Source organism: Oxyura jamaicensis, chromosome 2 (genome assembly GCF_011077185.1).
Source record: "Oxyura jamaicensis isolate SHBP4307 breed ruddy duck chromosome 2, BPBGC_Ojam_1.0, whole genome shotgun sequence".
In the NCBI taxonomy this organism is placed as follows: domain Eukaryota; kingdom Metazoa; phylum Chordata; class Aves; order Anseriformes; family Anatidae; genus Oxyura; species Oxyura jamaicensis.
This window is the reverse complement of record NC_048894.1, coordinates 5,336,562-5,361,758: the sequence shown is the minus strand read 5'-3', so window position 1 is coordinate 5,361,758 and position 25,197 is coordinate 5,336,562. Positions and strand designations below refer to the sequence as shown.

The window sequence follows — 25,197 nt, the reverse complement described above, 5'->3', positions numbered from 1 at the left end:
CAGATAGGGCACCAGCAATGCTTTTTCACGTGTGTTTCTTACAGTGAATGCCCAGACAAATGACATCTCTCAGAGCAAAGCTCCCCTGAGAAATCCCTCTGAAAATCCGTCACTTTCTGAAGTGGAGAGACCCTCCGTTTTGGTATAAATAAATATGATTTCATTACTCTGTGGGAGACTCTGGAACTCCTGTAAGGACGAAGCTGCCTTCAGCTAAGCCCCTTGCAAACACATCTTGGAGACAAGTTCCCTTTTTTCAAAGACCTTCACCCAACCTTCTCCAGCTGATGGGGTGAAGAGGAATGCCTTCAGAGGAAATGCTCCCCAAAAGTAAGGTGGAAGCGCCCTCTTGTGTCCTCGGAGGAGGCCAAGTGGCTTTGTTATCTGAAAGCAGGTGGGCGCACGCTCCTCTTCAGACCATTTTGCACAAATCGGTAACACCATCACTACCTGAAGAGCAGGAGATGGGACACCAGGGAGCTCCCCCGGCGGGACAGCTTGGTCCTGGGAGAAGCCCCAGCTCTCAGCATGATTGGGGTGGGAAGGGCTGTGCAGAGGCATCACAGCCCTGGTGCAATCTGCACTGCGTGGTCAGGAGAGCCAGCACAGGGCCCACCATGCGTCTGCAGGCAGAGAGGTGAGGGGAGGAAAGTGCCAGGTGGGGGACAGCAGTGAGGGGATGGAGGAAAAGAAGCTGCACAGAAAGTTAAAATCAACTGGCTTTTTAAAAATAAAATAAAATAAAATAAAATAAAATAAAATAAAATAAAATAAAATAAAGCATATTTCTGCAAGTTAGATCCTTTCCGGAATGGGATGTGGGTGAGAGACTGGCTTAGGGCATCTACCAAAAGAGCTTCTATCCCCTGAACAAGGCCAGCAGGGAAAAGTACGGCATCACCGACATCCATCCATGGAAAAGGGCTCTGGACACACACCTTGCAAGCAGGACCCTTGATCGTCCATAGAGGAGAGGTTTATCAGGCTCTGTCCCTTTCGTTTCCCCAGCTGAAGGTGAGATGTTCATGGTGGATGCAGGTCTCCATGCATGGGAAGCTCTGGGGGGGTGGACCAGGACAACCCCTATGGGGAAAAACAGTAACAACAACAACAAATCAGAATAGACCTATTTGAAAAATAAAAATAATAATAAATTATTTGGAAAGAATAATTTGAGAGCCTCCCAAACCCACCATCCCCAGTGGACCACCCCCTTTGGCCAGACAAATTCCCCAAGGTGTTTTGGGGGTGCCCTTGGCCATTTCACAATGGAGTGAAGTCAGGGGAGTGGTGAGCGCCCAGTCCTTCAGGGGAAAGGGGCCACAATAACATATAAAGAAGAAAAATATATGTTATGGAAAACACATGCAGACTGCTTGACAAACACTGCAGTTAGAGTCCTTACAGTTGCAGACACGAAGACGCGACAGAGAACAGGGCTGTAAATAAAGAAAGGAAGCTCAGAGACACAAAGAGGTCACCAACAAGGAGAGGGGGAAGCACAGCAGGGCTTTGTGGCTCTGCAGCTGGGGGTTTATTCCTCCAGCAATCCCGAGCTTGCCATACAGACTGCAGGAGGAACTGGCTGAGCAGAGAGGGGCACCAAACCCACCCCCGACCACCTCGTGTCAGCAGTGCTCTCTGGCTCCTCGCCTGCAGTTCCCAGGGGGTTTGCCTCATCAGAGGCATGTCAAGCTCCTGAAGGCATGGGTTGCACCTCGAGGTGCTGCCGTAATTTCCAGGGGAATAAAATACATCAGTGCAAGGACATGCATTTCAAGCTGCCTTGCTAGCACACACAGAAGGATCCACTCCTCATTTTGTACCAATTCCCCCTTCCTCCCAGCCTAAAGCAGCTCAGACAGGAGAAGATCCTCCTACGAGATGTGTAAAAGCTCTCCAGCTCTTAGCGTGGTGAGGGGAACAAACAGACCCCACTGGATGAGATCTCTTATTCTCTAGGGACTGTCGCTCCTGCCTCTCAAAGTCTAGCTGAAGCACACCCCTGTTAATAACAGCAATAATAACAACGCTGAATAAATCTCACTTGGCTCCCATTTTGCTATGCACGTTTCCTCCTTATTAGCATCTTTCCAGAGGATCATGCAGATAGGAAGCCAGAACTCAAGCCGGCGGTGCGCTGACATACGCAGGGCTCAGGAACACGTCTCCCCAGCGAGGGTTTGCAGGCACTGGGGTGTCATAGAACAGGTACCCAGCCAGTTCTCCTCCAGCCTGTAAGCCGTAGCAGCCTGCTGAGAAATGGCACATGGCTGCACCTTTCAGCCTATGGTTCATTTTGGTGTCTGATCCCGAATTCCTGGTGGAAATCAGCTGATTTTAGGGCTAGCAATGCCCTGATGCATACAAGACCAATGCAGCTCTGCCAGTCCCCATTCTCCAACCCAAAACATTCTCCTGGCTCCTGACCATGCACCGGGAGGGAACTCAGCCTGGGGAAGGAGGGATGGTGATCACAGCTGCCAAGCACCCGAGCCAGCTGGGAAGAGGCTGAAGATGGAGCAGGGCTGCTTCGTCCCAATGCTGAGGAGATGTCCTTCACCCCAACACCACTGGCCCTGGCACAGCCATCAGGTACAAGGCTTTGCAATGGCAAGAGCTCATGGTACAGGCACACAGAAAAAAAAGACACCCTAAGGACCACCAAACCTTTGTGTATCTTCCAAACAACCCCAAACATGCTGCAAACTGTGTGTAAGGGTGCATTTGACAGCTAGGAGAGGGCAGAGATGCTGAGGGGCTGCCACTGCCTTCCCCCTCCCTCTAGCATCCATCAGAGCTTTGGGTATGTTCCAACACATAAAAAAGGGGGGAAAAACAGCAGCTTTGGTCCCTATTACGGCTGCACCCAGCTCTGATGTACGCCCACAGAGCGCAGCAGCACAGGTTACACACTGCAGTTTGCAGACACACACTCACAGAGCCCCACGGCATCTCAGAGGCAGCCAAGAAATATTTCCTCCTCACAAGAAATGTACTTTTGCTAGTTTTAACTTTCAGAGCTTCCCAAGGAAGGGGATGATACACTTCTCAGAGAGGAACTGAAGCCTGAGCAATCTGCGGTTTCGCATTTTGCTGGGGAGGGGTGGAAGAAACATCCACCTACAAACACCCCTGTGATCATCCCAGGCGATCATTGCCTTTTGTAGGGGACAGCCTGTGAATGAACACGACCAGTCCGAAGGGATGCTGCAGACCCATGTGGTGATAATAAGTTCACAAAAGTTTGAAAATCTTAAGACTTTGCTTGAGAAAAAGCAGTTTGTGAGACAAGCAGAGCACCCAGGATGAGGACAGCCACATAGCTTTTAGTTGCTTGGGTATCTTTGCATTCAGAAAATAAAAGCAGTTTTGTTTTATTGATTTCTAGTCCTCCCCTTTCTGTCTTTCCTCCCACTCCAAGATGGTCCTGGGGGAAAGCCCACGTCTCCTTCCCCAGCATGGACACGGGGGCCCTGTGGCATGGCCGGGTGCATCACTGGTGCCAGGAGAGGCACATGTGTGGGCACCAAATCCAGCTGGGTGATGGGGCAAAGCAGGCTTCAAGCAGCAGCATTTGGGGATTTGGAGGGAGATGAGTCACATCCTAAAGATGCACCACAGAATGCTGTGGGCACTGCAATGAGCCCATGGAGGTGCAGGGTCTGGCCGTGGTGGAGACGACTGCGGGACGTTTCGTGCTGGTATGGAATGAGAGCTTCCTGGGGAAGCTGTCAGCAGAGCATTGCCAGAGGATCTCTCTGCTGCCTGGGGAGCTGGGGCAAGCCTGAGTGCAATGCCATTACAGGAAACAGAGCCACTGCAATCCCTTGGCTTGCTCCACAAGTGTTCAGCTCATTTGCAAGGTCCCTGCTGCACAGATACAAAAGGGTGTCGGGTAAGAGATGGAGCCTGGGGGCAGGTAAGGAAACGTGAGCAGAAAACACCAGTTTGTTAGAGGGAAAGGCCATTTCTGGGAAGGGTTGGCTGCAAGGATGGTCTTGACTTGAAAGCATGTTTTAGATGTCCCACATGATGAAAATGTTTCTTTGGTATCTTAAAAGTGTCACGGACCTGAGTCCTTATTCCACTGCCTGGTGTCTAAATGGCATTGCTCATTTTAGGAAACCTTGGTGGTAGAAGGTCAGTGTGTTTTCCACCCACAGACCTCAGGTCCTGTAGGCTGTACTGGTGCTATTCTCAAAATCAGACCCTAAGACCTCAGAATGAGGGCCACTGTGTTCCTGGCAAGGTCTGAGGCCAAGCAAGAGCTGGAGATGCCCTCAGATGTTCCCCCACCCTGAGCCCTACAACTTTGCCCGTGTCAATTCTCTGCAACCGAACCTCCACCTGAACCTGAGACTGCAGAGTCTGAAAAACTTCTGCTTTGGGTTTTTTTTTTCTTTCCTTAAGAAAGCCAGAGGCTGTCCTACCTTTTGAAGTGGAAATTACTAAATTTCCAATGATATTTCCAACCCACACAAAATCCAGCCATTAACAGAGGTCTCCCGAGGAAAGCCAGTCTCCCAGGCTTTCCTACCTGATTCCCAAAATGAATAAATGGGAAAAACAACCTGGCAATATTTATCAGGGAGCATTCAAAGGGACCGTGCAGCCTCACCCAGCCACTTTTGCACACATTTTCCTGTGCCCTATGCTCCCAGGAGGCGCAGGAGCGCACGTGTGAGCTCCCAGCCCAGCACATGTCAGTGCTGTGGAAGCTCATTAAAACGGACCGAGCGATGTGCCAGCTGCAAATGCAAAGACAGGTCTTTTCAAATAAGCCCCATTAGTTCCACATGTGCGTTTGATAGATAATTTTTTGGTTACTTAACATGAAACCAATAATTATGGAAATGACGGCGATGATCCAGATACTTCTCCATGAGAAACAGACGGAGAGTAGAGGGGGAAGCAATGTGAGAGACTTTGCAAGGGATTTTTCCTCCTCCAATGCACCCATCCCCAACAAACTGCTGGTGCAGAGCCCTTCCCAGCAGACAAAAGGGATGAAATCAGCTCTGCCAGCATCGGCTCTCTGCATGGTGCCTTCAGCTACAGGATTAAACCCCTCGCTGTGCAGCCACACACAGGGCCCAGCTGCCACACGGGGCACACAGCTGTCCTTGACCCCCCAAAATGGGAAGAACAAGCTGGGGGGAGTGCAAAATTTGGCTCTTTCCTCTGTTGTTTGTAGCCAGTTTTGAGTTCCCTGACAGGGGATCAAATCTGGAGAAGACACACATTGCAACCAGCATTTTCCAGAAAACCTTTTATGCATCAGTCTGTTTATAACTAGTAGCAGATTGCTATCCCTAACCCACATTGATTTATCCCTTCTCATGCTCGCTCGCACCCTGCACCATCCTCACACACGGGTGTCTGACACGCAGGGCACAGATGCGCATGCAGCAATGCCACCCAGAGCAACCAGAAGGGGCTGGGCACACGGGGGGAAAGAAAGAAGAGCATACATTTTATTGTGGGAATACAGCTATCAAAACAACATTATACAACTAAAATAAATAAATAAATAAATAAATGGTGGTTATATAAACTGCATTCCCTGTCTGGTCAGCACAAACCTCCTGTGGGGGCTTAGGTCAGTCCGTTTACATAGCTAGAAATAATTGTCTGTGTTAACCATTAATAGGTCCCTGATCAAAGTTCCTCGCTATCTGTCTCCATCCCCTGCCTGTGCTCCCTCTGCCTGCCTCTCGTGGCTGCCCACCTGCTGCCTACCCTGCCGTGCCCGTGCTGGAGAGTTCAGTGCCTTGGCAGGGATGCTACACCGACCACACTTCCACCCTGCACACCCTGCTCTGCCCCATCCAGCTACATCAAGCACCCTCAGTGTTCCCACAGAGTGCCTGACCGTGGCAAGCAAAGCCAGAAGCACAGGGGAACACACCAAGAATGGGTCTTGCAGCACCTCTCTTCCCCATCTCCTCCACCTGGGCGACCACAGAATCGCAGAATGGTTTGGGTTGGAAGGGAGGTTATCTATTAACCTCTGGAGGTTGTCTATAAACTGCTAAAGCTCAAAAATCACGTCCTGCCAAAGCTCCCAGTCACTACAGGGACCTCTTCCAACTGTTTGCATGAAGAAATAAGCAAACTCCAAGAGTTTTCAGTGGTAATGAGCCTCCTTTTTATTTTCCTTCCTTGGTTGTGGAAGGAAAAAATGTTCGGGGAACTGGCACCCAATTGAACAGGTGCCCTCCATCCTCTAAGCAGTCACCCCACTGTTGTGATTTGGCACCTGAAAGCAAGTCAACCCAATTCCAGAGCTTTTTCAGCAGTGTAGCTCTAACCAGGCAGACATTTCTCTCCCTCTTTTTCAGCACCGGCTGCTGCATTTCCAAAAGGGAGACAAGAATCACGGCTTGCTTTCCTCCAAGCCCACCCATCTTGCTTTCAGAGGACATGGGACCCACTCGGTGTGAACAATTCCTTCCCATCTTCCCACAGATGCCTGCCAACAGAGCAAACCCAGCGCACAGCTAACACCAAAGACTAAAATCACCACGCTGAGCCAGGTCCCCAGCAGAGACAGTAGCTGGAGAACCAGCCTAAGGCACTGCAATCCTGGCAAAAACAGTTTCAAAACACACTTTATCTAGTGAATGTGCCTGGGAGCTATGCAGAGAATTATTTCGTGCAGCTTTTTTATGGAGAGAGGAACTGCAGTAGTCCCTGAAATAATTCACGGGTCTTTGAGCAGCCTCCATTACTCACTATTGGATGGACAGCAATGTTCATTGTTTCATGCTGTCAGCCCACTCCCTCTTCCCTAAATTAAATACCTAACAAGGAAGCATCACAGCTTCAAAGCCTTGCTTTGCCCATGCAACTAAAAACCCATCCAACATCCACCAGGTTTGTCCCTTGAAAGCCCAGCAGGTTATAAAGTCACTGGTATTTTCTCATCAGGGTGCAGGGCATCCTGCACAGTCCTCCAAGGGCTGAATCTTGTTCAGTGGAAAATAACCAGGTCAGGAAGACCCTGGGAGTGCAGGAGGAAGGTGAAGCGTTCACATCTGAATATGTAGAGAGCTGGGGGTGTGCTCTAGGCTGGTCCTTAGGTGCTGCTGCAACAAACGCATCTGAGATCATAAGCACCTACCGCATGAAATCAGACTCACCATACCTGCAAGGTAGAGAATAAAAGCGTTAAGTTTTCTCAGTTGGTTTTATGTGCTGGAATAAAAGCTCAATAAAGAATTTTCTACTTGTTCCAGTAAGATTTGAATCAGAACGCACAGAAAAGTGCAAGTTATTATTCATAAATTGATGACAGAAGAGGTCAGTCCGTATATCCAGCTCTCTGTGTTGCCCTAACTCACCCCTGGTATCAAAGGTTTCTTGCTTAGCTTAGGCTTTTCTGGGTAAATGTTTTTCCAGCTTTTGATGTTAAACGCAGCCCTTCTCGTTCATTATAAACCAACACACTGTTATCTGCTCTTACTCGCGCACAGCCTTTGTTGCTTGGTCAACCGTCCAGCATGCACAGGATAAATCCCCAGAAAGGACTTCATGGAAAACCATGTATTGTCAGGTGCCAGAGCAGTCCCCTCTGCGGACACGATGCTTTTTGAGGGGTTACCTTTGCTAAACTCTGATTTTGATCAGACTGAGATGATGCTTAAATTGGATCCCCACAACCAGTCCTGCCGTTTCTTGCCCCTAATTGTGGACTATTTCAATTCATTGCATCCGGACCCTCTCTCCCTGAAGTCCTGACCACCTCATTTTTGCCAGGAGGAGCAGCACATGCCCTAGAACTGTTAACAATCTGGAGAGATGCCCTCTCTTATGGCTCAGGAAAAACTTCCCCAGCAAAGTCACAGGCATTTGGGACCACAAGATGCACTGAAAAACCTCCCTGGTTTGGAGGATGAATGTATGGCCCTTTCCAGAAACATCCATTTAAAAATCCCCATGGAGTTCATTTCTTCTCCTTCTTAGACAAGGATTCCAACAGATTACACTCAAATCAGAACCTAGCTGTGGGTCTAGATGGCTATTCATGCTCTAGCTGGGCTCTGAATTTACTCAGTGGTTTTATAGGGAAGGATGAGACCTTAATATTTGGCAACAGGCTGACAGGAGCAAGGAGGAGGCTTCATCTCCTCCGCTCTTCAGTGCCAGCTCTCCAATTCACACCAGCCCCAATCACACATCAGCTTTTAATATTTAATTGCAGCTTTGCCAAGGGACTTTGCCTCCTGTCTTGTAAAGGAGGGGATGAAGAAGGAGTCAGAAGCGTGGTACTGAAGAGCCCCAAGGAGACTATCAAATGGCAGATCTCAGGTGGAGGAAAGCACTCTAGCATGTAAGTGATTTTACACAAAAAACCCTCCCAGATCAGAGGAGATGGAATGAATTAATATCAGTAAACCCTTGGTGAATGGGGGGTGCTGTGCTGGTTGCGGGAACAGTTCAGGGTGGGCTGAGAAGAGTATTTCCATTTACCATGCCTACTGAATTGAAGAAAAGGGGGGCATAAATGAAAAATCAGGGAACACTTCCCTTCTAATGGGTTTATTCTGCCACAAAGTAAATCCCCCAGGGGCTCTTCACGTGGAGTTGTTTAACATTAGACAGAACCGCAAGAATGGGGAATGATCCCTGGGCTGTGGTAGGTGGGTGTCTGTGATCTAATAAAGCTGTCTCTTCTTTAACATTTTGTGAAATGACCTGGGGAAAAAAAAATAAATAAAAGGAAGGGAAAAAATGGATTTTCTAAAGCAAATAAAGAGAAATATACCTCCCTCTCTCTGGTCTTGATTTCAGATATGTTAAAGTGGGGAGGCAATGATTCATAAGCTGCTGAATGTCACCCCAAACCCCCAGAAAAAAGTTGACCATATCTGCAAGTGCAATAGAAATCATTTATTAAACATATTATGCAAGCAACACAGCTTTTAAAACAAGTATTTTCAAAATCTCAGTACAAGTATCTAATAATCCCATAGTTTGGATGTCTGTGTCAGTAATTAAAGAGCAATTACGTATAACTTGTAGGTCCCTTGAGCTCTATCTAAATTCAGAAAATGAGCCCCAGATGACCTAATGTACTTCCCAGTGTCAGATCAGTCATCACAAATCCACCGCCTGAGACTTCTGCTGTGCCTTTCTGAAGCCTAGAATACAAGAACATTTTTGGCAGAAGAGGGCAAGAGGTGCTTAATCCTCCAGTTACTGCTTAATTCAGAGCTGATTCATGTCTACACAACACTGGAGACATTAAATATATATATATCCATTTATGATGCATACACATGATTTCCATCAAATTACTTTAAATGATTTAAAGCTGAACCTTTTTCTGGTTCTTTCCCCTTCTCTGTCACAAAGCTGGACTGGGTGAGCAAGGAGAATAAGAAAATTGATGGGCAGAGGTGGAAAAACCCTTTCCCTGCATTAGGAGTAATTTGACTTAAAATGCATCTTTTTAACCCTATTTTGTTTTTTCAAAAGTGAATTTATGTGATGAAGTTTGTTGGTGTATCAGCGAAGACAGAGTTTTTTTCCATGGCCATTTACTGCTTTACTGACCCCATGAGTGGAGAAGGATGCACTAGGGGTTGGCTTTCCGTGGATCTTCACATCCAGCACCATAACCTTTACCATCTTTTTCCAACACCTGCAGACAGAGGACATGGAAAAAGCTGAGAAGCTGCGGTCAGCTCAGTCCCTTCCTTTTCTGTGCCATTCTCTAAGAAGCATCCCAGAGCACGGAGCAGTTCCTCTGAGAAAGTCTGTGTCTGTCTCTGAACTGGTTGCCAGGTGGGTGGCTATTCTACAGTTGCAGGTGACCGTAGACCTCTGGAGCTCTCCAGGGTGGACTCTCCTTCCTCAACATCCATAACAAATAGATGTAATTTAGATAAGGTCTTTCTCAGGTGCAGCATGCCAGCATTTCACATCTCAAGCTAGAGGCAAATACTTTTCTGCCACAAGTGCTCTTATCTATTTTACATTATTGATGCATTATTTAGTCTTGGAAGCCAAGTCCTGATCTAAACCCATATCCACACAACAAACTTGCCCAAAAAAAATAACATGGAGGAATTTGCCCTACACCCCAATGACAGGAACATTTCCAGGTGGATAATTAAGGCTTTTAATCTGCACAGTCTCTAAGGTGCCATGAGGGATACCAGCAAAGGCTGGAGAGATGAGCTGGTTAGGAGGCAAGCGGGGTATGGGCATCTCATCCCCTCCTGTTTTCTTTTGACTGTTTCTAATGAAAATTCTCCAAGGAGAGTCGTGTTTCAACCCCAGCCCTTTAAGGGATAATTTCTCTCTTGGTTACAACCCATAACTGAGATCAGATCACAACTCTGCCAAGAGTGAAACAAATAAGATTAGCAACGGTACCCTTGGTGCATCTCAATGTGAGTGACAGAGCAGCTGTCAAGACTGTCTCTTGAACTTCCCCTTGAGACAGTTTAGTTCTGAATATCCCAAAGCTGGTCAATCTTCAGCATAAAAAGTCATCTATCTGGCAGGGTCTTCGAGAAAGCTGAAAGTGCACTCTCCACAGTGAGGAAGCGAAGGAAGGTGGTTTCTTCTGCAGAGGTCTCATTCACCACTCATGTTATGTTAGGGCAGCTTGTGGTTTGATAAACCCTTTTAAGTTAGGTTAAAGCTAAATAAATAAACAAAAACATGATTTTCTGGAAAGTTTGACTTCAGCGAGCCACTTATTATTAGCAAAGTGCAATAACACACCACTTTCAGCTGGTATCATCCCCCAGCAGATGCCCCTCCAGTGGGGAGACTGGGTGCTCAGGATACATCTGCATGGATCATGGGAGGATGGGAGGAGAGGGATTACATCAGATGTAGTGGCACTGCACTGAACTAACATGTTAGTCCTCTCTCACCCTTTAAATTGACCTTCGAAGTCTGGTTTGATATTTTCCTGAGGGTAGGGGAAGCCTGTCTACAAGATGGAAAAACAGTCAGGTTAAAAAGGGATTCAGGTGCCTTCTCCTGCCTTCCCTACAGGTACCAGAGCATCCTGGACTGTGAAAGCAGAATGTCAAAGAAAGAACATCCCAAGGTGAGAGCCAAAGACTCAGACAAGGTGGGACAGAAGATGCCATGACAACAAAATGGTCTGGTTCTTAGCAATTAGAGACAAAGGTTTTCCCAATATCTGGTGCTGTTCTGAGGACAGCGGGTCAGAGCCAAGTCCCTTTTACTATGTACAGATGGACTGATACATATAAGATGCTCCAGGATGGGTTGAAGGCTTCCCATATAACATTCAGGTTGCTCTGCGGTGAATAAATTGTAGTGGTATAGATTAATGGAAAGCCATCTAGAGGTGCAGGACCTGGCAGAAAATTTAATACTGGTTAGAAAGTGAGAGAAGCACCTTGAGACAAAGGCGCACAAAGTTATTAAGGCACCCAGGCATCCACATTAGGTTGCCAAATATGAAACTGGGATATCTCTGCCCTCCTGAACCAGAAGATGGATGCTTTGGGGGTTAATCTGTGTGTCTCAAATGAGTCTAAGCATTTACTAAAGAAAGCTGTCTACCCTAGTGAAGAAATAACTTTCTTGACTCTTTTGACTGTAAATATATATATATATATATATATTATTTCCAGGACAGGATCTTTCTTAAAACAAAACTCGAGGTTTCCTATGAGATGATAGGATAGAGAGGGAGACTTCAAATTACAAAGACATACTAGAAATAGGCAAGACAGAAACTTCTCCCACACTTTAGAAAGGGCTAGAGTGTATTTAGGTCATGTCCCTGACATTTACTTCAGGGAACACAGAGAAGAAAGTGAGGGATTATTTCACCCCCAAAAGTTAAAAGGTCAATAGGCATGATGCTTGGATTGAAAGAGCAGGAAGTTAAAATTTCAGTTGATTTGTTATTGAAGTTATGTATGAGCCTGTTTTGTTGTATTTTTTTTTTTAGCTCATGGAGAGAAGATATCTATCGCAGAGCAATGGCAATCCAATGGGGAAGAAGCATGCTTTATCTCAAAGCCATTGCGGTGATGTGTCCTGGAGCAAGTCCACGGAGGATCTTCCCATCCATAAGATCAGTGCCACAACAAGGAATCTCAAAGGACTCCTGACCACCTTTGACACTCGTAAAGTCAATCCACAGAGTAACACTTTACCTTTTGCTCCACTCAAGACACCATCTTACAACGGGATTTTGAGGAAGAGAGAAGCTGATGCCAGGATCCTGACGACAATCCAACCCCTGAGCAGGGAGACCAAATCCCACAGAGAGCCATCGTTCCCTTCCTCTCTTCAGAGCATACAGAGGAAGGCACAATGGAGCCCTGCCACCTTCACATGGAAGAAGTCTGCTGCAGAGGTTAGTAGGTGCTGTGCTCTGCTTTGAAAGCTCCTCTGAAATTTATTTTCTTTGGGTGTCCAGCGTCATCCTTATGAGTGGTTGGGCTTCTTGGTGGTGGTTCCTCATCCACTGACAGCATTCCCCTGGGCATGGGGGCTGCACTGTGGAAGGGCAACCATGCCTAGGGACAGAGGACCAGGTTTACAAGGGAACCATATTATGCTATCAGAGCTACCACCAGGACGGAGCTTGCTCCTAGGTGTGGTGGGGGTTAGCAGAAGATCCACCACAGAAAATCCATCAGCACACCACCTCCCTATGGTATGGAGGCCACTTTCTCTATTATTAAGGTCTGGCAGACGCACCAAGAGATCCCCAAACACATGTTGGGTCTCCCTTGAGATAGGTTCTGCAATGCCAGCTTTGGGTAATTTAATGCTATCCGGGGCACCAATCACATGTTCAACAAACTATTTCTTGCAATGATCCCTCCTCTGGAAGGGAAGAGTTAAAAATGGACATCCTAGATGGGAGAGAGACCTGCATTAAGCAAGCAAGAGAGCCCCATGAAATTGTTATAATCTGGAATATTAATTCTGGATCAGATCCTGTTTGAAACAGTTGGGTCTATCTCACCACCATACGAAACCACCCCAATGATTACTGCTCTGCAGAAGGGACTGGTCCCTTCACTAGGGGTACAGCCAAGGGCAACATGATCCATTACTGGGTTTGAGACACTGCAGTCATTGTAAGGGCAGGTAAAGGAAATAAATGGGTAAACCTGACCCAAAGAGCAGCAACAATGGCTTCAAAAATGAGGATGGGTAGAGAAAACACTACTTGGCTCTGGAAACTGAGGGGAGCCTTGCCCAAAGAACTGAGAAGGACTGTTCCTGGGGACAACAAACCAAGGCCAAGGCTGGATGAGGTCTACAGAAAAGAAGTCCAACCATACAGAGTACATGGATGTAATGTCATGGACACCCTTGCTCTGGAAAGCCTTTGATGGAGTTGCTTTCCCCACGCCGGGGCCTTGTGCAGCTCCTCTCCTCTGTCTAAGGGAATTTACCTGTTTACCCCTGTCACCCCCACACAGGAAGGGAAGATCTCCCGTGACAGACAGGTGATCATCTCCTCAGTGCCGGATGCAGCCAGTGACTCAGCCACAGGCAGAAGCTGTGAGTTGGATTTATTTTTGCTTACCAGTCGTCATTGCTACTCTACTGCCAGCTCCGTAGTTGCAACCAGGAAGGGACAACTTGGTCCATGAGCAAAGTTGTATTTCCCACCTAACCCTGCAGCAGACACCGGGCAGTTCTGGCTCTGGTTCATGGAGGTGCTGCCAGGCAGGAATTGGCCATGCAGGGGTGCAGACAAGGACAGGGAGCACGAAACAGAGAGCAGACGGCCCCACAAAAGCAGCTGTACCCCTTCCAGCCCCAAACAGGCCCATTGCACAGAGCTGGCACACCTCAATGCAGCTGGGATCTGGGCCAGCGATGAGTCCAAGGAGCCATCCTGACTCCCTGTGCAGTTATCCCAGCATTTAAAAATAGCTGGGACTAAACACCAGGGCAGAATTACGTCCGTGTTTAGATTGGGGTGAGTCATATCTGCCTGCACCTCAGCCTTGAGGAAAGGAAGAGGGAGAGGTTCCTTTGTACCTAAGGAGTCTTGGCTGGGCTCCTTTTTGGACTTGGCAGCAGTGGTGTATCAGACAGAGTCATCTTTGGCTGAGGACAGGCTATGTAAGTGATCCCTAATGCTATGATGTCATCGGGACTACAGCAGGTCAGGGATGTTTCAAGGCAGGAGGCATCTGTGAATGGGGAGAGATCCAAGCTGAACCTTTGTGTGGGAAAGGGTTGAATTTTACCAAAACTTGTCAGGAAGATTTCAGAGGTCTGGGACTGGAAAGAGCATCTCTTGCAATCCCATAACAACTGGATTTGAGACCAGGGTATCATCCTGTCTGCTTTGGGCCTGAAGCAGGAATCCGTGGACCCCATATCCCAGCTGCCTAGGGTTTGTTCTCTTTCCTTTCCTTTTCTTTCTTATCTTCCATGAGAGAAAAAAAGATGACATGCTTCCAGGATTTGAGACACTGTATTTAATTACCCAACTGCATGGGAAAACAAGTCTCTTGCGCACAGGTCATGAGCGCACAACAAAAGAAGGAGCTGAAGTTTCCACAGCATCACTGGGATGTTTTTTTTTTTAATATCAAAGCCTGTGAAGTCACCATGCTATCTTGCTAAATGCGATCACAGTATTTATTAGTTGCAGTGTGCCTTTTACAGCACTAGGAACATCTTTTCTTCTGGTTGGTGGATGGTGAGTCATGGTCTATCTTAGAGACTTACACCACTCTCCAGCCCTTGGCTCAGAGCCTTGCAATAGCAAAGACTTCGTCTCATCTTGGGCACTGCCTCTGTGGTAGGACTAGAGCTTGTTTGGGGTGGGATCCTTCTGGAGAGGTAATTGCAGCCAGGAAAAGAGCTGGGAATATGATCGCTACCTCTGATGCAGGCACTGGATTGGCTCAGAGATGGGACTCTAGCTCAGAGACAGGAGGTGTAATGATTCCCAAAGAAGTCCAGGAACCAGCTGTCCCATACCTTCTGGGACAAGACTATACATGTGCTGTGCTTGGCCGTTTCCACAGAAGGACACATCAGCGTTCCACATGCCCCAGCAGGTTTTGTGCAGGAGGCTGCTCACCATCACCCAGTGACTGCCCCACAGATCTTTTATTTAGGGCTGAGGAGCAGACACCTAGTCAATGCAGTGACCTGGGATGGGGAAGGCAGCAAGTTCAATGGCTTGAAGCCACACAATGCTCTAAGGATATACAGAGCACAGGTTTGGGCCACCATGAAATGGTGGACAACAGCTTGGCTGTGTTGAGGAAAGCTCTGCTGACTGACATTTGGCTTATCAGCAAGCTCATGGCCATGAAACAGTTCAGAGCTGAATAATTACACATAAAATCAAAACACCAGTAGCTCCTTCTAGACCATGTTTTGTCACCTCTGAGATGCTACGGGAGTCCTGAGCATTGCTCAAAGGGCAAAGCTGGCTACATCCATTAGGAGAGCCCATTCCCAGGCACATAAACCAGCTGGGCTTCATCCCCAGCCATGCTAATGGCATCAAATGATCTGGAGGAAGCTGTCACTGAGGACATCACCAAGTCACTGATTAACGGGGTCCAAAAGCCTATAGTTAGCAGTAATGAGATTAAAATGAGCTGTGAAAGACTTACACGATATAACAAAATACTTCCTAAGATGGAAGACTGTACATCAAGGAGCCGTTTTCCCGAAGGGAAATGGTTGAAAGCTTGAGTCCTTTAATATTAAAAAGGAGAAGGCCCCAGCTAATTTGCTGCAGGTATAGTCTCTCGAGTGGTTCAGCTTTAAAAATTTACAACCTGCAGATGAATATTGGCAACCAGAGAGAGGAAAATCACAGCCAAGAAAGAGAAGAGAAGGGCTCATGTGTGGGCATGACATTCCCCCAGCTCACACACATACTTATGCTTGTGCATGTATGTATTGATATAGCTCTGTTATTCAGGGCTTTCAGCTGAAGGGCATGCGAGGAGGATGTTATCTTGGTGTCATACAAAGATGAAACAGGAGTCTGACGTGACTGCAAATTACATAGCATCGAGATTGCCTCCAAAAATGCCTTTAATTCCCTTCCCCTTTCTATTCTGCAGTCATTTCAGTCTGTACCCACAGGGAATTTTCACAGCCCAGCAAGGAGGGGAGGCAAAGGGGAGCACAGAGGTGGTGGGCTGCCCATTCCTGCAAGCTGGTTTTGGCGGCAAGGCTTGCTTGCAAGGGACAGCAGCGTCCCCGGGCCACCACAGCACCCACACCTCCTCCTGCAAGAGAGTGCGCTGCCATCTAGTGACAAACATCCATCCCCCTTTGGTCCCAAATCTGGTCTCTGCAGGGACACTGCTGCACGGTGGCTAGTCAGGTTTGGAAGGTCCTTGCTAGAACCAGAAAGACCTGAAAATATGGGGGCAAAATGCTCATTTAAGATAAAAGGCTCTGCTTGTGTTACGGGTAGCTCTGAGTTCAAGGGAACTCTGGCACGTGCAGTGGTACAGCCTCCTGCAGCCAAAATAATCCTTAAAAGCTCATTTCCCTTTCACCAGCTGCTTTGCATGAGCATGACAAAAGGGAATTGAATGACAGGGCTCCCACAAGTGGCCAATCTGTCCAGCTTTAACAGCTTTGTGGCTCTCCAATTCAGGCAGGGAGGAAGCTTGGGGTGTTCAAGTGTGGGATGCATCTGGACCCCCAGTTCCCAGGAGGAAGGGGTAGAAGTGGGTGCTTTCCTTCCCCGCTCCCCTCTCCCAGCCCCTGTGGCAGCTGGCTGGGGGTGCTGAGATCACAGGCATGTTTTTTGGGCTTTGATGGAAAGTTGCAGATGTTCCTGGGTGGTTACAGTGGACAGGAGCACCAGCTCCATCTCATCACACGTGAGCTGTCACTGCTTATGCCTGGCCTTGCTCTGCCCCAATCAAAAACAAATCAAAGCAGCAATCAAAACAGATAAAGGGTCCTTCCTCTCTAGCTGGCTTTTTCTGCAACCTCCAGTCCATATTTAGACAACACAGACCTCTCACACAACCTAATCTAAAAAGACTTTCTCCTGATGTATTCATATCTCGGCTCCCAGAGGAGTCACCCCAGCCCTGGTGAGGGCTCAGGGCTGCCCCCTACCACATCCCAGCTGCTGAGCCCTCCTTTCTTGTTGCCATACTACCAGCGCCTCTCAGAAAGTGCACAGTGCAGGATGCATGCAGGCCAGCATGATGCTGACCGCACACATCTGCTCTGCCCTTTCCTCCTGCCTTTACACCCCTCTGCCCACACGAAATAGCTAAGCTTTGCTCCACCGTGCATTCTGACACCCCTGCCACCCAGTTCATGCTACCTGCTGCGTGTGACAGCCCAGCCATCCCCAGATGACGTCTCCTGTTTTCCTGCCCTGCATCACAGGGTAGACTCAGCATCGGTCACATCAGTCTGCACCTCCTCATCTGCTCAGCACCACCTTGCTCATACACTGTACAATCCCCTCCTCAGCACACAGAAGTAACAAGGGTGGCTGTATTTTTTTTTTTGCCCCCCTCCCATTCTCTCCTCCTTAAATGGTTAAATTTCATACTAATTTAGCTCTTTGCTATGATCCTCATTTATTAAAGAAAGCTACATAGAAAATGGACACTACTTGAGAGAAAGGCACAGTGGTCTTCCTAGACACCAACGTTAACAGAGACAGCAGGGAACTGGTACCTTGTAGTCTTGCAGGATGTTTAAGGACCTGGTCTACAGTAGGGAGGAGCAGGGTCCATTCAGGAGCTTCAGTGAAAGCTGGTCATCTGGAGCTGGATGTGATGTGCTATGACATGACATGATGATGTGATGTGCTTTTGGTGGGGAAACCTCCTCATTGCATGTTGACCCAGCCTGGCTGTTGTATAGCATCCTCTCCATGGACTGATATTTGCAGATCCACAGAGGAATGAAAGGGGCAAGGGCCCCTCCAAACCAGTCTGTAAAACACCTGTGAATGTGTTCAGAGTTAGGGAATCCCCCCCAAAAAATAAAAACAAAACCAAAAAATCTTACATAGGAAAATTGCTACTGGAAAGTTGCTTGGCCCTTTGGAGCAATCGAGCCCTTTGGGGACCAGGGACATGCTCCACCAACTCAGCACAATCCCCCCCAGAGAAATGGGGGCATCACTGTGCTATGTGCTGTACAAACACACCACAGAGAGGCAGAAAGAGCGTAGAGAAGCACCCCCACTCCTTGTTTCTGTTTTTGTTTGTTTGTTCGTTTGTTTGTTTGTTTGCACTAGGGCTCAGGAAAGCTAAGCCTGCTTCTGTGCAGGCAGATGAAACATGATTTTTGTCCCTACAGCGCCTGGCCCAGCACAGCTCACATCCATGCAACTCTGTCCCCTGTCACTACGGTCCCACAGAGTCTGGCATTGGGTGTGTGGAGCACGGGCATGGCCTGGGAGGGGGAGAGCAGAGGGAGCAGAGGGGGACTTAGTGTGGGTCTCTGGGGCCTTCACCCAGTGTTTTGTGAGCCTGAGCACCTCTGATAGCTCAGGTGATGCTGGCTTCCATACTTACCCTTCTGGTACGGGCATAGCAAGCCCACATTCCCTTTCACCCCCATGTCGTGATTTAGAATCACAGATTCTTAGAAACATTGAATATACTGAGTTGGGCAGGACCCACAAGGACCATCGTGCCCAACTCCTGGCTCCACACAGAACCACCTCAAAACCAGACGCTGTGTCTGAGAGCACTGTGCAAAAACTACTTGAACTCCTGCAGTTCGGTGCCAGGACCACGTCCCTGGGCAGCCTGTCCCAGTGCCCGACCCCCTCTGGGTGCAGAACCTTTCCCTAACCCCCAGCCTGACCCTCCCCTGTCCCAGCTCCATGCCATTCCCTCGGGTCCTGTCGCTGTCCCCAGAGAGCAGAGCTTAGCGCCTGCCCCAGCCCCTCCTCATACATCTTGCCCTCCAGACCCTTCAGAGTCCTCATAGTCCTCTTTTGGACACTCTTTAATAGTTTCATGCCCTTCTTTGTTGTGGTGCTCAAATTTTATTCAAGTATATGATCCCTAAAGGTGTCAGAAAAGCAAATCGAAGAGAGAGCAGCTGGGCCCAGTTCAACCATTACCAGGTTCCTCAGCTGTACCACTAACCCAGCCCAGTAAAGGCAAATCATTAAAAGCCTGTGCCATCAGCTGTGTCTGCACTTGTAAATCACCACGTCCAGGCCAGGGTCTCAAGCTCTGGCACACCACTGTGCACACCATTAATGTGCTAAAAACACTACCCATTGCCCAGCTGAGCTTTAAGGGTGTTGAGAGCCCTCCATGGACTTAGGACTTCGTTATCATCATCTGTTCCCCAAAAGGTACCCAGAGCACCTCCCGGCAGTGCTGCACCATCCATGGAGGAATGGGCTGGAGGAGGGAGGATGGATCATCCTTCTTTGCATACACACTTCCCCTCACTTTCCCTTTCGTAAAATATATATTTTTCCTTCTTAGTTCTAAAACATTTGAGCTGAGGAAGAAATGAAGAAGCAGAAAATGTAACTCATACCTTGCACCTTCCCAGCTTTTCCCTTAAAGCTCTGGCTGCGACCTGAGGCAGAAGGGGCCAGGCGGTGCAGATCACAGCCTGAGGACATGACAGTGAGTCAGGGAAATGCCTCTTCCCTGTAGCACCACTGCTTGGAAGCATCCCCCTGTCCTGTACTGGATTACACTGGGTATATTTTGAATGAACAAGTTCTGAAAATAAGCCAGGCCCCCAGACTTTCCCCACCTCTATGTAGGATTGCTAAAACTCATGATTGACTCAGCCGGGTGGACGAGCAGCTTCACCCTTCCCTAAAAATAGACCAAGTGGTTCATCCTCTCAACATAGCCCAGTGCTCGGCGATAAAGTCAGCTGCCAGAGGCCACTGGGAGGCAGTGAACAGGACGGAGGCGTGGGGAGTGGAGCAGGGCTCCGCTAGGATACTCTAAGTGCTGCCCAGCCTTGAGTTTCACAGAGATTTTCCACTGGGACATTGTGACACAGCTATTGGGACTATCGAGACCTCTCTGTAAGTAATTTTGGGGTAGGTTTGAGATGGGGTGAGGTGTTGCATGAATACAAAGCTCTAGTTAATGTGAAAATGCAGGGCAAAGGAGGATGTTCAGGACCTTGTGCTATGAAAGGAGTGGTGGCAGCTCATAGAAAGCTATGGATTTTGTTGGCCTAGAACTTGCTAAATTCCCATCTGCGCCATGGATGGTGGCTTTGGTCTAATTCTGCATCATGATCTTGGGTGCTTGGCCATGTTCAAAGTGGAAGCAGAGCATTATACATGCATGTTTTTCCCTCCTCCCAAAACATTGAAGTTCCTAGGTTTGAGGCTTAAATTTATGTGTCTACTCACTCACTGCTCTCTACTCTCAGTGTCTACTCTCCCCCAAAAATGCTGTGGGTACTGGCTACTGAGGTACTGGGATTGTGGCCCCTGTGATCAGCAATGGGAAAGAAAATACATACAGGATTTAGACAAGCAGGGTAGGCACTATGGGGCAACGTGGGATAAAATGTTGATGCTGAACCATTTTCGAGAATGGTTGCAACACTGTAGGCAGCAAAACGTGGACTTCAGAAGGAAATGAACTTCACTTCAGCTTACATCCCTGGGATGAGTAGGATTAGATAAGGAGGGAATTTCTTCCCCTTACACTTCTATCCTGGGCTCCAGGGAGGACCGAGGAATGTGTTTGTGACCCTGAGCCAAATAAAGGGCTTCAGGAGGGAATCTGCTGGGTTAATAACATTAAGATGGACATACTGCTCGTAGTTGTGCTCATGCATGGAGGGTAACTCCAAAACCCTGCACAGCTCCATAGGACAGAGCTTGTGTGTATACCTCTGCGTGTCTCACACTTGCTGAAGCTATTTAGCTATCAAAGTTCTCTGTCACGGCCAAAAGGAGAGAGAGAGGGAGGACTCCAGGTCCATGGGTTGGTGCTCAGTCACTGTCTGAAGGGCCTGATCCCAACAACCTGAGCTAAATGTAGTGTTGTTGTCATGCATTCACTGATGGTTGTGCTTCCTTTTGGGATACACGTCCTGTTGATTGCTGCGAGTATAGAAATTCTTTAACTTCTTCCACTTCCCTCCAGCTCTTCAGTTTTCACCCAAGCTTTTGCTGGAAGATATCTGAAGTAGATTCATTTTTTTAACTAGGAAAAAAGGGATTTGAGGAAAGAGAGGTCAAGTTGGTCCTTCAAGTATATGTCACTTAATGAGAACAGCCAAAATATGAAAACTTGTGTTCTTGTCCAGGCAAAGGGGTAGATAATCTCACTTCTGGCAATTAAGGGATCTGGCATGGGTGGAAATTTGTAGGAATTTCCTTGATTGGATTCAGTATTTTGCAGGATACAGAAGCCTCTTTTCTAGGGGAAATCAGGCTGGGATTTCCCAACTCTATTGCCAAGGAGGATGGAAATCCTTCTTCAGCACCAGCAAAAACCCTGGTTTTGGATCAGAACACAGTGGCAGGAAACTTTGCATTTAGTACTGTAAAGCCTGGTATTTTACTCTTTTAAAGCCAACCATTTCTCTCCTCCCCCCTCTTCTCACTGGCAGCTTGCCTCATTCAGAAACAAATGGAAATGCTGAGGAAACTCAATAGCTACAAGTGGGTTGGGGGTTTCTCTTTAAAGGATACTGCTTTTTTTTTTTTTTTTTTTGGCTCTGGCTGTTTCTTCCAAAACAGTATTCAGATTTCTTGGCTGTCAGTGATGAGGAGCTGACAGCAGCCTGGAAACTCCACGATAAGAATAGAAAGCAGAGGCAGGGGCTCAGCAGCTCCTCATGCTGCACGGCATCCCTGCAATGCCCCCATATAAACTCCATGGTGTGGCCAAAAAAATGCTTAAAGATGCATGCTGCAGCCCCGATCCCGGCCGCAGAGGGGCCGGTGATGCTTGCAGCAGACATTCCCAAGGTATCGCTTCTTCGCGGTGGCTGGAGAGGGCTTCCCTTAAAAGGTCTGGTATTTGTGGCATGCCAAGAAGCCCTCTCCCCAGGCATGGGTTATTTTGGTGGGTAGCTCTGTGTTTCTTTCCCTAGGGGGGCTTTTTGGGGAGGAAGTTGCTATCTTGCATTGCCTTCCTGCATGGCAGTCTGCAGGGGAGGAGATGCTGGGAGCAGTGTGAGCAGCCAGGGGAACACGCAGCTTGGCAGAGGGGGTTAGGACTGAAAATTGTCCCGGTGCCAGCACGGTGGGTGAAATGGAAAAAGAGGGGAAGAGAAGCAGCTATGCTATATGGCAAAAGGGTGGTTACCAACATTTCAGTTACCCCCCTGTATAAATAACAGATGAAGAGTCACTGGAAGATACGAGCACAGTACCAGCGTGAGCAGGATGTTCCAGTACATGCTGGCTACCCAGTGACACGCAGCAATTTATTAAACCCTCACTCAGCTTTTACCAACCCCTTACAAACAGCAGGGCAACACACAGAAGGAGGCAATGCCCAGCTGATCATCAGGGCTCCTCTGCTTTCTCCAGGCACTTCATACCCCAAAAAAAGCAGGGGAGCTGACCCGGGGAAGGTTAAAGCCCTCTGTAAGGAACGACAAGCCCCCAGCAGCTGGCGCACTGGGGAAGGCCACGTCCCCAAGCAGCAATGCCACCCGCAGCTGTCTCTGGGTGAAGCTTCTTGTCGTTTTTTTGGTGCCAGGAATAGAGTCCTGCGCATTCCTGGATTTTTGCGATGGTCAGAAATAGCCCTGAGCTGCCTCAGGCAGACACCCAGCTCCGCCTGAAGATAAATTTTCCTGGGAGCTGTTTAAATTACCTGGGGGTTGTGATGTACCTCCTGCAAAGGGAAGTCCAGCTGGCACCGAGGAGCCACAAACATTTGCAGAAGCGACTGAAGTTCAGGAACCATCAGATTGGAGATGCTAGAAACAAGACACTCTTCAGTAGCGTTATTTTCCTTCACCCCTTCCCACCCCCCAGATATTCAAACTCATCTTCATACACATACAAAATGTGAATTGTTCGTCTAACATTTAGTAAACAATCCCTTAAATATTAAATAGTATTTTAAATGTTATTTTCCTCTTCAACACATTTGCTCTTTAGTTACATTATTTTGTTTCACTTGCGCTTAGCACCTTCTTCTGATTTTGGCACTTTTTTTTCCTGCCTACTTCCCATCCCAAATTTCATATATTAGCTCTGTGTGCCAGAGCTGCTCACAGGATTGCAACATATGGCTTGCAGACAGTGCAAATTCTCTCTTAATCCCTTTCCAAAGAGAATGGCTTATACTTTTTGATGTGTGTTAGTCATTACATTTATTATCTACATCAGAGTTGCCCCCCACCTCCAAATCAGGGATCTATTGTCCTAGACACTGTACGGACTTATTTGAAAGGACACGGTCTGCTCATGAAAGTTTGGAATCGGGGGAAAAAAAAGTGTTATGAATTCATATGATCTTTGTTAGTTATCTAACTATAATCAGTGATGTTCTTACTTCTGTGTCAGTGCAGTGAGCAAATTAATATCTCTTTTGAAGGTCAACTGCTAGCCTATGCAGCTTAAAAAAAAAAAAAAAAAAAGACCGAGCAAAAAAAAAAAGAAAAAAAAGTGACCTGGACCAGAACAATCAAAAACCAGGTGACTTAAAATACAAAAACATGTTTACAATTGCTGCTGTCTCACATAATTGGCTGATTCATGGCAAAACAAAACAAACAAAAAGGTTGAATTTGAAATCCTCACTGTCCTTTGTGGAGCTGGAAATGAGAGAAAACTCTCTGGTTTGCAAACAGAGCAAAGTGTGAGCCCAGGAGCCATGGAGAACCCATGAGGATAAGCAGGATGCTTCCAAGCATTGGTGGCCCTCTCTTTTTAATAGAGGCTGCCAAATATCCCATAGATGCTTCCCAATGCAGCCTTGTCCCATGATTTTTCCCCTTTCACTTGGAAAAAGCCCCGCATGGCATTTTAATATGTGCTAAAGCCTTAAGAGCAGGTCATGAGGAAAGTGAAAAAGAGCAAGAAAACCCCTCCTCCTCCCAGCACTGCCCTTCCCTGAGGACCCTTCACCACAGCACCCAGGACCACTCACCCCTGGCAGCCTGAAATTGGGGCAGGGAGGCCACCTGCCCTGCTCCCCTCAGCATGCATCTCCTCCAGCACAGCATCCCCAGGACCAGGGCCACCAGAGCTTGGGCTGGAGGCAGAGATTTAAGCCTTTCCCCACTGACCGAGCACCGCCAATGGGCTGCCAGGCTCCTGGATTAAGCGGCAGCACTGGTTTCCCAGACAGCTTTTATGGGTGCTCACCCAGCTGCGCAAATTCCCCCAGCCCAGCCACGGAGGAGCAGCGCCGGGATTTAAGAGCTCTCTTTGTCCTGGGAATGATCCTCTGGGAGGCAAGGGTGGGAAGAGGATGGGGTGGGTGTGATTCAGCACATGCAGCTCCAATGTCAAGGGGCAGAGGTGCTCAGAAAGGGGGTCCAGCTCTAGCAGGGGACAGGGAGTTCTGAGGTTTCACCAACACGTGTGTTGGGGACAAGCAGGTGGGAATGGGACACGTGTCCAGCATGCCACCTCAATCAGGGAACCCTGTTGGTAATGACCTTCCAACTGGAGGTAACACATGACTCATATCAGGCAGCAAGAAAGGGCTAAAATTGTCCCAAATTCTAAGAAAGCAGCCAGCCTAGAATACCACAAATCCAGGAAAACAGGAGCATTTCCATGTTGATTCACCTCCATCCTCGTGGAAAACAGAGTACCCCTTCAGTGTAAAGAAAATGCTGTTCTCCTGCCCTGATTTCCCAGTCCTAAGAAACTCTGGGACATGGGTCCTTTTGCTGCCACCAGCCTTTGGGTGTAGGGTTTTGGTTCCTATGCCACGGACTGCACAATGTCTGATGGTGCCCAAGCATTGGCACAGCAGGGTCATGAGACCATAACATGTCTGTGCCCCATGGCACAGGGCATGCCAGGTGCATGGGACACGATTAACCCAAAGTTAGTCTGCAGAGGAGCAATGGGGACTGAAAACTAACCCAAAGTTTGTCTGCAGAGTTGCAACATGTGTCTTTCCCTGAGCGGCTGTCAGAGTTTGCTGCTTTTGCTGGCTGGGAGGGGATGCTCTCTGGAGCACCGCTCCCGTGGGCAAGCAAAGGGAGGGCCAGGACCCTGGCACAACTTGCACCAGGCTTTCCCTCTCCCCCTGGCTCATGCAAATCCCG

At 48.1% G+C, this 25,197-nt stretch overlaps 2 protein-coding genes across 3 annotated transcripts in view; both read left to right on the top strand.

The window, feature by feature from the left end:
• The first annotated feature begins 8,206 nt into the window (after positions 1 to 8,206).
• Positions 8,207 to 25,197, top strand: part of LOC118163180 — a 24,586-nt gene continuing 7,595 nt past the window's right edge. The window contains exons 1-5 of the mRNA XM_035319685.1: positions 8,207 to 8,335; positions 9,656 to 9,792; positions 11,020 to 11,074; positions 11,954 to 12,364; positions 13,446 to 13,527. Of these exons, the coding sequence (XP_035175576.1) occupies positions 9,665 to 9,792; positions 11,020 to 11,074; positions 11,954 to 12,364; positions 13,446 to 13,527 (676 nt within the window). The 5' untranslated portion in view covers positions 8,207 to 8,335; positions 9,656 to 9,664. The remainder of the gene's footprint in view (positions 8,336 to 9,655; positions 9,793 to 11,019; positions 11,075 to 11,953; positions 12,365 to 13,445; positions 13,528 to 25,197) is intronic.
• The window catches only part of XIRP1 (xin actin binding repeat containing 1), a 21,725-nt gene continuing 16,383 nt past the window's right edge, over positions 19,856 to 25,197 (top strand). For both annotated transcript variants that reach the window (XM_035316362.1, XM_035316359.1), the window contains exon 1: positions 19,856 to 20,011. The gene's annotated coding sequence lies outside the window, so the exon portion shown is untranslated. The remainder of the gene's footprint in view (positions 20,012 to 25,197) is intronic.